The following is a 14,654-nucleotide window of genomic DNA, read 5'->3' as shown; positions in this document are numbered from 1 at the left end:
GGCCAGGAAAGATCCATTCAGAAAATGTTAGTCAAAAACAATGGGGGGGGGGGTAAAGCAGGAGAAAAATCACCAGCAGTTTGGAGCCGTTTAGATAGGCGAGGCGATGTTATCCCTGTGTTTCTACCTGCCAATGAAATACCTGCAATTTGCACTGGGATGGACAGCCAGACTTATGTAAATTTCAGAGCAGCTCAAGAGCACACAGCAGCACGCGCAGCAGATTGCAAAGAAATAAATTGCAAGCTGACAGGCATCTCCAGGCTCAACTCCATCAAGGGCAGTTAGAGAGATTGCACAGGGCACCCATTAGGAAGGAACAAGGCCCCTGGGCACCCAGAAGATGCAGAATGTGACTAATCAAATAAAAACCTGCAGACATCCTTCCTTGTACTACAGCCTGCCTCCTGGAGGGGCATACCAGGGCTCTTGGGACTGCATTTCCTTTCTGCAGTGCAGGTGGAAAACATGATGTTAACATCTGCACCTATTAGAAACGAATTCTAGAAGAGGAGCTGTGTCAGTATGTAGCTGATAAATTGCAAGTCTTGTGGCTCCTTAAAAACTAGGAAATTGATTGTGGCATGTGTTTTTTGTAGGCAAGAGACTACTTTAAATGCATGAAGTAGGCAGTGAAGGTGTGTGTGTGTGTGTGTGTGTTTAGGTAGGTAGAAAGACAATTGATGCACGCACGCACCCATGCACGCACACGCATGTGGTTCCAGTGGAGGGGGGGCAGTGTTTTGCAAGGTGAGATTATAGCATGAATGCACTCATACAGAAAGCAAAGATGCCATGCATGAGTCAATCAATGGAAGTAAACAAAAGGGATCAACAAGTCCATAGATGGGTCTAGCAATGCAGGCTGGAGCTCAGTTTGCATGACACCACATGTGAGACGATTACTGCTTCAACTTAATTTACCAACCTAAGTTACAATTAAGGCTTGATAAAATTGTGTCAGACCTGTCAATGTACTCTGATTCAGCAACCTCACAATGTAAACACTCCCCCCTGCTCCCCACACCACTTTTTGCTTGAGAATCTAGACATTATTGTAATTCTGTGAATTCAGTCAACTTGCATGTTTTTTTATTATGCAAATAAGAACTAAGAAGAAGCCTGACCAGCCATGGAATCATGGGGGGGGGGGATATTTTGTCCCGGTGCTCCCAAAGCTGTTCATGCTTCCCCTGAGTTCCTATTTACATAACAATAATGTGCACATGAATTGCTTTCATACAATTAACATCGCACTTAGTTTGGCCCTGAAATATTCAGCCACGGGTTCTGTGTTGCCATTTCTAAAATCTGATTTGTGTCCATTCATTCTCTTCGCGGAGAGCGTTCTGTTCAACCCACTTATAGATTTTATTATATTTAGTGGTATGTAAATATCACAAAAAAATAAATAAACCTGTGTTAACCATTAAAGGGCATTGATGGTAGTTGTTAGCATATATCATCCTGGAGCATGTGCAGATGTAGCTGCATCAATTGCTGGGGAACATGGTTGGGTGGGTGCTGTTGCACTCATGTCCTACTTGTGGGCAGCTGATTGGCCACTGTGTGAACGGAATGCTGGACTAGATAGACCCTTGGTCTGATCCAGCAGGGTTCTTCTTATGTTCTTATGGTATTGATAGTGTAGCTGGTATCATTCAGACTGGTAACGATGTTGCCCATGTAGATAAGGAAACAGAGATGGCAGTGGGTTTGATTCACATGCTGGAAGACTATAGCCGAGTTGCATTCCACTTCTTATCTTGGGATTATTTAACCCCTAGTGTGACTCACCCTCACAAACCAAATTTTTGAATGAGTGGCAAGAGCAGAAGCAGTGACAGAAGCAGCAGGGGAAGCTATTAGGGGTGAAACAAAGGGATTGTGGCTCTTGTACATTTGGAGATCTTTGCTGGAACCTTTTCAGCTTAGGAACCTAGGCCAGTTCTGTTACAGTGCATCTCAGCAGGGATTTAAACTAGGTGTTTGCTGGGATCCCTTTTCCCAGCTTTGCTTCTGCAATCCATTAAAATCAGTGAGAATTCTGGCATTAAGTTCTTGAATTCAAGGTTATACAAAATTGTTCTTTAAAAAAAAATCAATTCCGTAGTTCTCTCAACATTTAGTTTTGCAAAGCTCTGCAACTTATTTTGGAGCCTCAGCTTTAACCTTGGGTAGTTAAAATAATGGCAACCATTTTTTTCTGTGAGCTCTCCCTTGCTCCTTCCTTTTCATACCTTCCTCTCCATAGCTCAGATGGCTGTGTGCCAGTTTTTTGTGCCAATGCTCTTCTCATGAGACTTCAATTACAGTAATAATACTGGAAGTTCCGAATCGAGTAATATCAATACTATGGAATCCCCAAAGAGCTTTTAAAAAAAATCCTACTGTCATTTGTATGTAAAACACCAGTTGAAATCAAAGGGAATGAAGCACATGTTTCATCCATCAAATGCTGCCCTTGGGTACATATATTCACATCTGGATCTACAGGGACTTTGCTTGCATTTGAATATTGCAGATTCTCCTCATTCTGTTTACTATTTGCTACAGTGTTTTCTTCTTCCACATCTTTATTCATACCAACCAGGTGTGTCTTCTGAAGTAGATGTGGTTTGAATAACATAATTGAGCCATCACTTTGAACATAATGTGAACTCTAGAGGCAATCAAGCTGATTGTGAGCAAACTTGCATCTCTGTCCTTTACAGAGAAAGAATCTCATGAGTTGCATTAGAAGGACTCTTAAAAAAAAAAATCAGCAAAATCTGGAATCTGAATGTGTACCAGCTTCCTCTGGGCCAGTCTAACACTCTCTCATTTTTAAAGTACTGTACCTATGTGTTAATTCCTTTGGCTCAGTGTACACTCACTGAAGTCTTATAAGCAATTTTGTTTGTTTGTTTACACTACTTTTATACTGCTTGATATCCTAAATTCTCTAAGTGGTTCACAATACATATATAACACAGTATAAAACAATGCTAAAATAATATAAATGTATTAATAAATATTGTAAAACATCACAACAGAGACAGTGATAAAAAGGATCAGTGTCATAGTCCATTACAAGTCAGGGAAACCCTGTGTAAACGAATATATCTGCAAGAGGAATTTAAAGCATTTAAAGCTCACCATGGTTTCTGCCTCTCAAACAGCACATGGGAGGGTGTTTCAGAGGGTGGGTGCCACTACCAAGAAGGCCCACTTATGTTCTGCTACCTTGCAAACATCCTATTGTCACAGAATAACCAATAAGGGTCCCACAGAAGACCTTGAGGGTCAACTGGGTGTATATAGGGGAAGGTCAGCTAGATATCCTTGTCCTGAGCTGTTCAGGGCTTCATAAAGAAACAAATGTTTGGCCAAGTCATATTGCCATCTCTTTCAGAATAGGCTGAATGGAAAATGGGAGATGGAAAGTGGGATCACCCTCCCCTTTTTGGTTATCTCATTTAGCCTTTGAATGACTTGCTTGAAACAATTACACAAACCCAAAATATCTCTGGCATTAAAATTGGACAAAAGGCATATAAAGGGGCATTCTGGGCTGCTGACACATTCTGATTTAACTACAAAGCCTGAAGATAAATACCAAGCAATGCACTGAATAATAGATGTCTTTGGAACCCAGCCAGATTACGAAATTATCTGGACCAAGCTACAGCTATTACTAGATGTCCTGAGGGAGGCCTTCTAGCTAGGACTTCAAGTGGATATAATGCCTTTAAATAACCCTGTCTAATTAAGCCAGTTTGACTGGTATTTGGGAATCAAGTGCTCCACAGAGGTAGGACATCAGTCCATATTTAGGAGGCAGGGGAGAGAGAATGGAGCAATTCCCTGTGGTGAAAAATTAGCTTGTTCACGAAACAAAACATATATTTCACTGTGGGGCAGAGAAGGATCAGTATCAAGAATAAATGTGTCCTGGTTATCCAAACTGTTCTTAACTTGCTTGACAGGTAGTTTTCTCATTCCAGAGTTCAGTTTGTCACCAAGCATTTTCATTACAATGGACATTCTTCCACCAATTACCAGGGACTAATGAGATACCTGGCTGAGATCGTAGCAAAGCAGAATATTTTTTTCACCTATTCTATTCAGTTAGACTGACAGATCTAGTTTTTAGTGTCCAAATGACCTAAAAGAAACACATCTGTCTTTGTTTTTAAGAAGTGCTGCAACTCAGTTGTTTTATGCTGTGCTCATGGGGCTTGTGTTTGAGGCATCATGGTCCAGAGAAGCAGGTGCTAATAAAATGGATGCCCCATGGATTAGCATTTGTAAAAATCAGTATTTGTAAAATACCAATACTATTTTTACAGGTAGTATTTGTAAGAATAAGGTCACAACCGGATCCTAAATGCTGAACTGATCCCCACCAATTGTTCATTTCACTTAATTACTTTCAGGGAGTGATTGACTACTGTGTGAACAGAATGCTGGACTGGATGGACCCTTGGTCTGATTCACCATGGGTATTCTTAGGTTCTTATATTTTGAGCATTTTTCCCAGAGTTGAAAGGCATTCCTCCTCCTGCCCCCACAGTAATTTTTCAGTGATTGCACTCAGGAAGCATTGTTCTCCCACTAGGAGGGAGGTCTAGGTTGTCTGTGATGCTTGTAATGGACCATAGGCTTACTCTCTGTTACATATGTCTCAAAACATTTAAGGCTTTACAGGTTAAAACCAGCACCTTGAATTGAGATGAGAAACTTGTACAGCAGAGGTAGGCAACTGGGTGCCCTCTAGATGTTTTGGACTACAACACCCATAGGCCCCAGCCAGCATGGCCAATGGTCAGGGATTATGGGGGTTGTAGTCCAAAACATCTGGAGGGCACCCAGTTGCCTACCCCTGCTGCAAGGAGCCAGTTTCTTGAATGATGATCAACAAGTCTGGGGGGGGGAGCAGGGGGGAGCTGCCATTTCACCCATAGAATTGATAAAAAATCATTTCTGTCTGCCACTGCGAGCTGTGTATGCAGACACAACTGCCTCAGGGAGTCCTCAGGGGTATAGTCCAGCTGAAGACATTTCAAGTAGATGGGGAAGAACACAAAGCTTCTGTAACCTCATCCTCTAACTCTACATTCAAAGCAGTGTCCTTCTCCCAAGATAGAATCAGTTTTGTTTTGGGTTAGCCTCTGTCGCTGGAGATTTTTTTAAAGAAACAACATGAAATACACTGAGGACCTTCCCCGTCAGAGCTTTTAACTTCAACAGGACCTCTTGAGATGTATAAATGACTAGTTCTTCTAACTGGAAGAACAAATCAACTATAAATATAGTTTGTTATGTGGTCCTGAAGCCTTGCTTTGGAGTAAACACAGAGTCAAATCCAGTTCTTCACATTTTTAGTGTTTCTGAGGGAACCAGGGAAAAACAAATTCCTTTTATCAGGGCCTAACAATATGTGATGTTGGGAGATCTGCAATCAGATATCCCACATTTGAAGAAGAAGAAGAAAGTAGACAGCCAGAAGGGCCCTCAGTTTGTGTGTGTGTGTGTGGATTCTTTCTTCCCATGCCGTTTTCCTCACCGCCAGAGCTCCATTTACTTTTACACAAATGTGGGAGATCCAGTCACAGATCTCTGAATATCGTGTCTGCTTTGGCTCTGAGATTTAGGAGAAGGCTTATTCAACAACTGTGAGTAAGGCTGTCACAGTTGCCTATTGCTACCGCCTATGAGATTGCTGGAGCCAAGTAATGCACACACCCTACCAGAGTAGTTTTGCCATTTTTTAAAAACATTTTAATAAATAAGGTGAAGGATGAATGCTAAGAAAGGAAAGAAAATTAGAGTGGGACTATGTGCCCTGTAGCCAAGTGCCCACCCATTTCAAGATTTTTAAAACAGTTTACTCACTGAATACTGGTGGAGAGGAAAGGGGCATTCTCACCCCGCCCACACACACACACTATGAATGTGGCACCACATGTCTGACATTAGTATATGAACCGATCATGAATTCCCAATGACTGGAAATGTATTTAATATTGAATTTCAAATACAATAATTACTTTCATGAAATGTGTACTCGGAGAGTGCAAGATAAATACACAACAATAGAACTGTCAGACTTTTCAGAACTGAAACAAGGAGGGATTTTCTAGCTTGTGACTAATATTCACATACTCAAATTATTTGACGTATCTTTAGGTTTGCATTTGTCCCCTTGGGAATGTCTCTGATTTGTTTTTGTCTCAGTTGTCTTAATTTGCTTTCTAGCAGATTGGGATTTTACATCCTTGTGACCTGACCCGTGTAATAGCATGTGCAAATTAGAGTTTTGTTTGGTTTGATTATTTCATTCAGTTACTTTTCCCTGTGCCTTTGGACATTCTGCTCAATGACTGTCCCTGAGAACATCCCTTTGTAAACTCCAAGATCAGGTTATAACTAGGGTATGTATTTCGCATCACCTACATTTATCTACTGAAACTCCACCATGGGTGTTGATTTCATTCAGTTCTTTTAGCCATGCTTGAGAGCTGGGCTCCATGAATATAAAGTGCCATTCAGGGCAAGATGGATAGTGCAATAACGTTCATTTTGGGACATTTTTCAGCTTTGCTTGATTACTTTTGTAAAGTCCAGCATAGGGTGCTTTCTCACATTATGTTTGCCATGTGAGAGCTTCTACAGTGCAGGTCCTTCCAAGACCATGCAGTTAATGGCAGAAACCCCAAACCATCTGAATCACAATCCCATCCTATGTTGCTTCCCTGCTTCAGCATAGCCCCACTTTCCAGGAGGTACAGTGCTGGCCTGGGGTTTGGGGAAGAGCCACAGCGTGGACTCAGTTACCTTTGCAGTGTGGTAGGAAGCTATGCTGTAGTGCCTCCCATGCTGCCAACATAATGTGAGAAGGGACATTTTCTTGTAATTCTGAGCAGTTAAGCTGGTTCACACATTACATTCAGGCAGGTGTTATAGACACAGGAGTCATCCTCTGCATATTTCTTCCACATTAGGTGGTTGATATGGGTGAGATGTTTATTATTTATATATCACATATATGTCTCTCCTTTCCTCCAAGGACCTCCAGGTGGGTTATATGGTTTGCTTCCACCCCCACCCCTGATTTTATCGTCTGTGAGGTAGATTAGGGTGAGAGATAGCAACTGGTCCAAAGTCACCCAGTGAGCTTTGTGGCTAAGTAAGGATCTGAATTCAGGATTCTCAGACCTAGTCCAACATTCAAGCCATCAAACTGGCTCTCAGCTACCAATTTAAATGTTACATTGTTCCCATGAATGTACATCTGGATAACTCCGCACCTGTACATTTGTCCCTATATAACATTTGTCTCTATATAACATTTGTCCCTATATGTCCCTTGAGAACAGGTAGAGCATTGCCATAGAGCAGCCTTCCCCAACCTGGTGCCCTCCAGATGGTTTGGATCTCAACTCCCATCAGCCCCTGCCAGCATGGCCATTGGTCATGAATGCTGCGAGTTGTTGTACCCTAGACAACACAGGACTCTTGAGAATTCTGTTGTTGCTGTTTTTGTTACTTCTCTCTTCTGGGGTGGGGGGTGTGCAGTGCAGGTTGGGGGAGATAGTAATAACTTGTATATTAAATGAAGTGGCTGTCTATCTGTTTCTGATAGATTCCCCCTGCCCTGTTTCCCATGTGCCATTTTTTTGCTATGGAGTAATATCTTGACATTTTTGTGTTTTGATACTATCTGAGATAGAGAGACAATTGTATTTATTCTTCCTTAGCAGCTATGTCTGTGTTTTCCTCCCAGTGACTTACTTCTAAAGTGCCACTGCCGTGTTGGAGTGGTCTTTAAGCAGATACTGTGCACAGCAGTGCATATCTCTGCAATAAATTTCTCTAAATCTATACTCCCTCCCAACCACCTACCTCTTTACGTGACATCTGTAAATGGAGCAGCCTGCCTGTACTGTTAGATATCATTAATCCATTTTTGAGCAACACAGCATGGGCTACATCTCCACACAGTTGGATTCATTGTTTTAGCCCTTGTTTTACATCCAAGACTTTCCATTCAGAGATGACCTCCAGCTTGCAGACCTGCAAGATACCTTCAGGACTGAAGGGGAAGGATGGGCATGAAAGTATCGTAAGATACGAAAGTATCGTATCAAAAGTATCGTACTGTCTGTTTTCCAGGTTTCGGATCCTGGATTTTAATGACTGTTGCAGCCACTCAGAGTAACCAATGGATACCTCAGTGTGCAAGTTCTCAATTTCTGTCTGTCTGTCTCTCTTTCTCTTTAAGAGTAAAAAGGACCGGATGAAGGCTTGGATACGGGCACGCCTCCCCACCTGGTGCAAAGAAAGAGATTCCTGGTCTGTCTACATCTTTGCTCCTCAGTCTAAGTAAGGCAACTTAGTTTGATTGATAACCATGTGGCAGCAGGGGTCGAGGATTCTGTGCTCAAATGTTTGCTGGGTGTGGCAGTCACAGAATTCCTGCAGAATCAAGAGTTCCCAAAAGGACCAAACACATGCAGCCACTTAAAAGATGTTAGCTGGGGCTAACAGTGGCTGCCTGCAACCAGCACCTCTTAAGTCAACTAAGGGCGCAATCCTATGCATGTTTAGACAGAAAACAGTCCTACAGCATGGCTGGCTGGGGAATGCTGGGAGGTGCAGGACTTTCTTCTGTCTAAACATGCATAGGATTGCGCCCTAATACATTTTATAGCCTTAGATGCAGGCCATAACAGCGGAAAAGATTGGGGAGGGTCTGTGACTCAGTGGAGTACATGCTTTGCATGCAGAAGGTCCCAACATCTTCAGTATCCCCAGTTTAAAAAATAAGGACCAGGTAGCAGGTGATGGGACATTACCTGAGAGAGCCATCAGTGCTGGACAGAGTAGAGCATCCTAGGCTGGATGGACTGTTGGTCTGACCTGGTACAAGGCAGCCGTCTTTCTGTAACAATCCATCCTTCAAATACAGCAATTGCATGCAAGGATCAACATAAGACTCCATAACATGGGCTTTACCAACCTTTTCTATAATTTTTCTTACAGCCGCTACTACCAAGGCCACCTTATGTGTAACTCTTTTCCTTTCCACTCAGTAAACGTTCAGGGTTGTGGCAGGGCTGGGGTGGGGGTTATATGTAAATGGAGCAGCCTGCCTGTACTGTTAGATATCCATTAATCCGTTTTTGAGCAACACAGCATGGGCTACATCTCCACACAGTTGGATTCATTGTTTTAGCCCTTGTTTTACATCCAAGACTTTCTGGGGTGGGGTTATAAGCCGACCAGTAAGAAATTCTGTATTAGATGGGAGGCAAAGTCTCTTCTCCGGCAATTACATAGCATCATCAGTCACATATTTTGGAATGGGAAGCAGTAGCAGCTTCTGAATTCTGTACCTGCTTGAGACCAAACCCTGCCCTTTTTTCTTCTTGCGTCACCTTTTGCCTGTGGGCCCCTACTCCCCTCATTTGCTATGCCAAGGCTGAATATTCTCAAGACCTACCAAAAGAAATACAAATTCCATGAAGGGATATGATTTCTCTAGGCAGAATCATATACATTAATTCTGGAATGGGGCAGAAACTTTCCAGAGCCCAGAATGGTCGCATCACAATTCCAGAGGCTTCTGTGCTGCTAGGAACCTCCCGGATTCCACAAAGTACAAACGACGTGAAATTCAGGTTCCAGAAAAGATGGTGATCAGCAGTTTGTTGATATCCAGTCATCTGATCTATGGAATCAGAGAAGCACTGTAGCTCTGGTAGAGCACCTGCTTTGCATGCAGGAGGTCCCAGGTTTGATCCCCGGCATCTCCAGGTAGGGCTGGGAAATACTCCTGTCTGAAACCCTGGAGAGCTGCTGCCAGTCAGTGTAGGCCAGGGGCAGGTAACCTTGTGCCCTCCCTATGTTTTGGACTACAATTCCCCTAATCCCTGACAATGATAATCCCTGGCCATGCTGGCTGGAGCTGATGGGAGCTGTAGTCCAAAATATCTGGAGCGCCCATCCCTTGTGTAGATGGTACTGAGCTAGCCAGGCCAGTGGTCTGACTTGGTATCAGGCAGCTTCCTAATTTTTCTGGGGAAGAAGTAGTTCGTTTTTCTCCCATCTCTGTTTGTATTTCACTTCACACATTCCCAAACTAGTCCTCCATGTAGCCATGGAAATATATATGGACATACCAAAATAACATATCTTATCTCTTTCCTGTGATGCCAGAAGCATCCCAGAGATATTCAGAACTACTGTCTGAGTGAGAACTCCCCCCCCCTTGGAAAACTGCCATGGTATTTCTACCTGAGCAGCTGCAGCAAATCTGTATCGCTGGAACACTCAGAAGTGCTCCACAGTGCTTTGGCCATATGGCAATGTTATCCTGGAGCCCTCCCTTGCTTCATGTGAGGCTTCCATAGATATGTTTACAATCAGTTATACATTTAGTAATGTTTTTCTAACAGCCCATTGGCCTTGTGCATCAAGAAATATCACTCTTTAAATAGGAACTAAGGGCCAAATTAGATTAAATGTTGGGAGATTGGTGACTAGATCTCCTGCAGGGCTTTTCAAAGGTAACGAAACTTGGGCAGGGTTTGGATCAGAACAGGACAACACTGCCGGGGGAGAAAGGGTTAGCCCTTTCCCCCAAGCACAATTTTCCTGATTTTATTGCCCTCCCCAAAGCTGTTGTTTGCCCCATAGGGGAAAACATGCAGGTATACATGATGATGAACAACTAATCTTTTTTTTAGCATAAAGCCACCTCTCAAAGTAGAGATAGCTTCTGTTCCTTCAGTTCTGTTTTAGGGATGGTGCGGGTGCCAGATTCCATACGGAAATCCGGCGGAAACTCCTGTGCCCGCACCCCCAAGCCCTGCTCGCCAAGACCCTGCCCCTGCTCGCCCCCTGCCTGTGCTCAGAGAGCGGCCTACACTCACCCCAATGGCCTCGTCGAGCTCCATGTCAGGGTGGACACTGAGCCCATAGAATCCCAGAGTAGGTCTGATTCTGAGGAAAAGGGGTCGCTCCTGGGAGAGGAGCTTGCTCATCCTTTCAAGGGCCAACAGCTGAGGGAGATTCCTCCCACCGGCATTCCTAGCATAGATAGCAGTCCTGGGAGTGACAGAGCATGGGAAGCAGACTTGATGGACGCGCGACGCCGACGCAGGGAGCGGCGCCAAATGGAGGGCGCGGAAAGGTGGCGTAGTGCCCGGTTGGCGCGCAAACAACAGTTGCGCCCAGAGGATCCAAGGGAAAAGGGGAGGGACTCTCCCTAGCCCTTAAGTTCAGGGTCTGCCAGTGATTCCCTTTCAAACGGGAACCAACTGTTCCAACTTGGGGCATAGGTACTCTGCTGCTCATATCTAGTTGCTAACGGTAGAGTTCTTAAGTTGTAAAAGAGGAATAAAGCTTTGAAAAGAATCCCTTTGTCTGTGTCTGGACTTGGCTACTGGATTAGACTGAGAGAGGCCTCCAAGGAGCCCTTGACACTCCACAGTTGCCATTTTCTGAAAAATAGAATGGCAAGTGCAAAAATGCACATATTTGTGTATGTACAAAAATACATATTTTGTGAATGTGCATATTTGTTTATGTAAATGCGCATTTTCGTGAATGCTTGTTTTGTGCATGCATGAAAATGCGCATTTTGCACATATGCAAATATGCACATTCACAAAAATGTGCATTTTCACATATATGCAAATATGCATATTTTTGCGATTGCCGTTGTATTTTTCAAAAAATAGTGACCGCGGAGCTCGCCAAGGCCACCGGGGTGAGTGCGGGCTGTTTGCCGAGCACAGGAGGGTCTCAAGTGCAGTCCAGGGACTGGCGAGCAGGGGCAAGGGCTGGGCGGGTGCCTGGAGAACCCCAACGGGGGTGGGTTCGTGCATCCAAAGTTCTGTTTAGCCCTATCAGGCTATTCAAGAAGAGATAATCAAAACCCTAATCCTTATCTTGCACTTTCAAGTAAGTTACTTAAGAATACAGTTGTCTGTTTCTCAGGTGTTTATCACGGGATAAATGTGGATCCTCTTGGTTTAATTCTGGGGGAACTTCAAATTACTATAATTTGTTTTGCAATTTGAAAGTCTGATGTGCTCAAGAGGTTTATGGAGAGGTGGGATTGTGTAAAACCAACCTTCGTCAGGCTTCTGATAGCAGAGGCAAAAAGAGTGTAAAATTGAAAGTGCCCTTTGCTTGCACACCCAAAAGGTTTGCTTGATTTTTAAAAGTAAGAACTGCCCCTCCCCTCAAGGATCCAGCCCCTCCCCCATGTTTCTGCATGATTGATTAATCTGCCCTTGCCTTTGATTAGAAGGGGGCAAGCACAGACCAGTGACTCCTGCAGAGACTCAGTGGGCAGCATCTTCAGAGAGTGAGTCATGCTGCTGCATCTCTGAATCAGGAGCGAACGAATGACCTTGTTGTACCCAATGGAGAAACACAGCAAAACTGATTGCCTGTATTGAGCAGAGGCCAACTAGAAGGAGACCAAACCAAAGTGGAGAATCATGCAGAGACACACAGCTGGCAGCCTTCTCTCTGGGTGGCTATTTTGGGCTCACAAGAGCCATTAATGAATTAATTAATGCATGAATGTCTCATGGCATGCTAGCAGTTCTCTCATGGCACAAAAGTTGGGGATAATGCGGTATAACCAGATGTTCCTGACAGTGGGAGTCCTTTGAGAAAGAGAGGTGGAGACAGAGGTGGAGAGATGTATGAATTCCTTGGAAAAGCTTTGCAAGAAGGAGACGTTTGAGAGGAGAGATGTGCCTGTCAAGAAAGCTCTGTTCCCAAACAATTAATAGTAATTACAGTTTAGTCTTAATGAGAACATGAGTACTGATTGGGATTCAGTTTCCCACGAGAGAGGGAGAGGATTGTTTTAAGCAACTGCTTTAGAAAGGAACAGTAATCTCCATTTATAAGGCTCGCAGTTACAATGACTTCCTGTGTCTTCTTTTCCTCTTTCACCTAGATTCCGTGTGATATGCAATAAAATCATCACTCACAAGATGTTTGATCATGTTGTCTTGGTTATAATTTTTCTGAACTGCATCACAATTGCGATGGAACGACCCAAAATTGAGCCACACAGTGCTGTGAGTAGTAGCCAATCATGTTAACACCTTGTTGAGCAGATCAAGCTAATGTCAGACTTCTATCAATACCTGCTTTTGCCATCAGTTCCTTTGCCAAAGGGGGTGGGGGGTAATCTCAGCTACCATAAAGGGATAACAAGGGATCCTGGTCTTCACAGGAGCCCCAGTTTGTGGGGCAGGCAGCCAGGGGAGCTGGGGGGGGAGCAGTGGTGGCTGCAATAGCCCAACTCAGCCCCGCACCATACAGAGGTGGCAGACCAGGGCCTTCTCCCAGGGAGCCAATCAGAGTGCTGGCTGATGCCCTGGGGGCGGAGCCTTGGGGCAGACCAGAGGAAGAACTTTCTCCTTCTGGTCCACTAGTGGGCTATAAATTCCAGCCCAGGCCTGCAGCCTCTTCAGTGCTGGAGCTGTTGGACTTTTATAAATGTCTGCTCTTGCCATCAGTCTCTTTGCTGAACATTGGGGAATGGGGTGCTAATCTCAGCTAGTGTAAAGAGGGGAAAATTGCCTTAAAGTTAAGTCCTCTGACTTATGCTAGCAGATAGTCTTAGCAAGAGATCAGAACCAATGTGGGCAACTGCCTCAGCACACCCTCTCTGCCTGATTATTATCTAGGGATGACTGCATTCCATGGACAGCCTGAAGGCTGCAGTTTTCATGTAGCTTTTACAAGTTTTGAGGTGCATGCCTGTGCTTTTAAGGTCATGAACAAGTAACATGGGAAGGATGAAAACACATCTAGTTTAAGGAGAAACACACTTGTTCTTCAACTCACTTGCAGAATTCAACCTTTCTCTTAGGAACTGATGCATGTTCCTACGTCATGACCCTTCCAACGTCATGGTTTCACACATCTAAAGAGATGAGTGTAAGCACCCTTGTCAGCTAAATGCCTCATTTCACATTTCCTTATTCTCTATGTGCTGAAGAATTCAAAGCAGCCTTTCCAAGACAAGCTTCCTTAGCAGGACAGAGAGGGCTAGAGACAGGGTGGCATCATAACAAAACCTGGTTTGTTTTGTTTTTAAAAAGGTACAGATCTGAGCAGGCATTACGGGGTCACAGAAACAAGCACCCAGGCAGTGCCTAGTATAAAGGCAACATCAGCACCTTGAATCCCTAAGCTACCTCTCCAGCCAAATCCAAACCACTGCTTTCTGCTCCTAATGTGCACACACCCCGTGAGGCAAAACTGGCTTCAATTCCCACCCTGGCAGATCTTGTTGATCTGCTGCCCGGATCCAGCAATGTAGTTCTGCACCTGCTGTTGTGGATGCAGAACTGACCTCCGGATTTGCATTTAGGGAGAGTTGGCTATACTTGCCCTGCAAGTGTATAAACCAATTCTCTACTCTTGGTTTATGTATTTTGACTGTAAAGGAAGTTTAGGCCCCGTCTGTTTATAATTGGAGTGGCGGAGGGGTTCTATTCTTCACCTGCATGTCATTAATATGAGCAATAAATGCTTCTTCCCAGCTGGGAGTGAAAAGGGCTTTCCCTGCTATTGCATTTACCCCTGCCAAGCTGGCTTTTATGCTGCTCGGCAACATCCAAGAACAACCT

The 14,654-nt window shown here is 44.0% G+C and overlaps 1 protein-coding gene across 1 annotated transcript in view; it reads left to right on the top strand.

The window, feature by feature from the left end:
- CACNA1G (calcium voltage-gated channel subunit alpha1 G) overlaps positions 1-14,654 on the top strand; it is a 241,986-nt gene that overhangs the window by 133,060 nt on the left and 94,272 nt on the right. Inside the window, exons 16-17 of the mRNA XM_084837951.1 lie at positions 8,267-8,367; positions 12,968-13,091. Coding sequence (XP_084694077.1) covers positions 8,267-8,367; positions 12,968-13,091 — 225 coding nt within the window. The remainder of the gene's footprint in view (positions 1-8,266; positions 8,368-12,967; positions 13,092-14,654) is intronic.

This window comes from Heloderma suspectum, chromosome 2, assembly GCF_057233095.1.
Source record: "Heloderma suspectum isolate Gila_16-S chromosome 2, 16-S_ref, whole genome shotgun sequence".
NCBI lineage: Eukaryota > Metazoa > Chordata > Lepidosauria > Squamata > Helodermatidae > Heloderma > Heloderma suspectum.
Note: the sequence above shows the minus strand (reverse complement) of the source record. Positions and strands in the feature narration are given on the sequence as shown.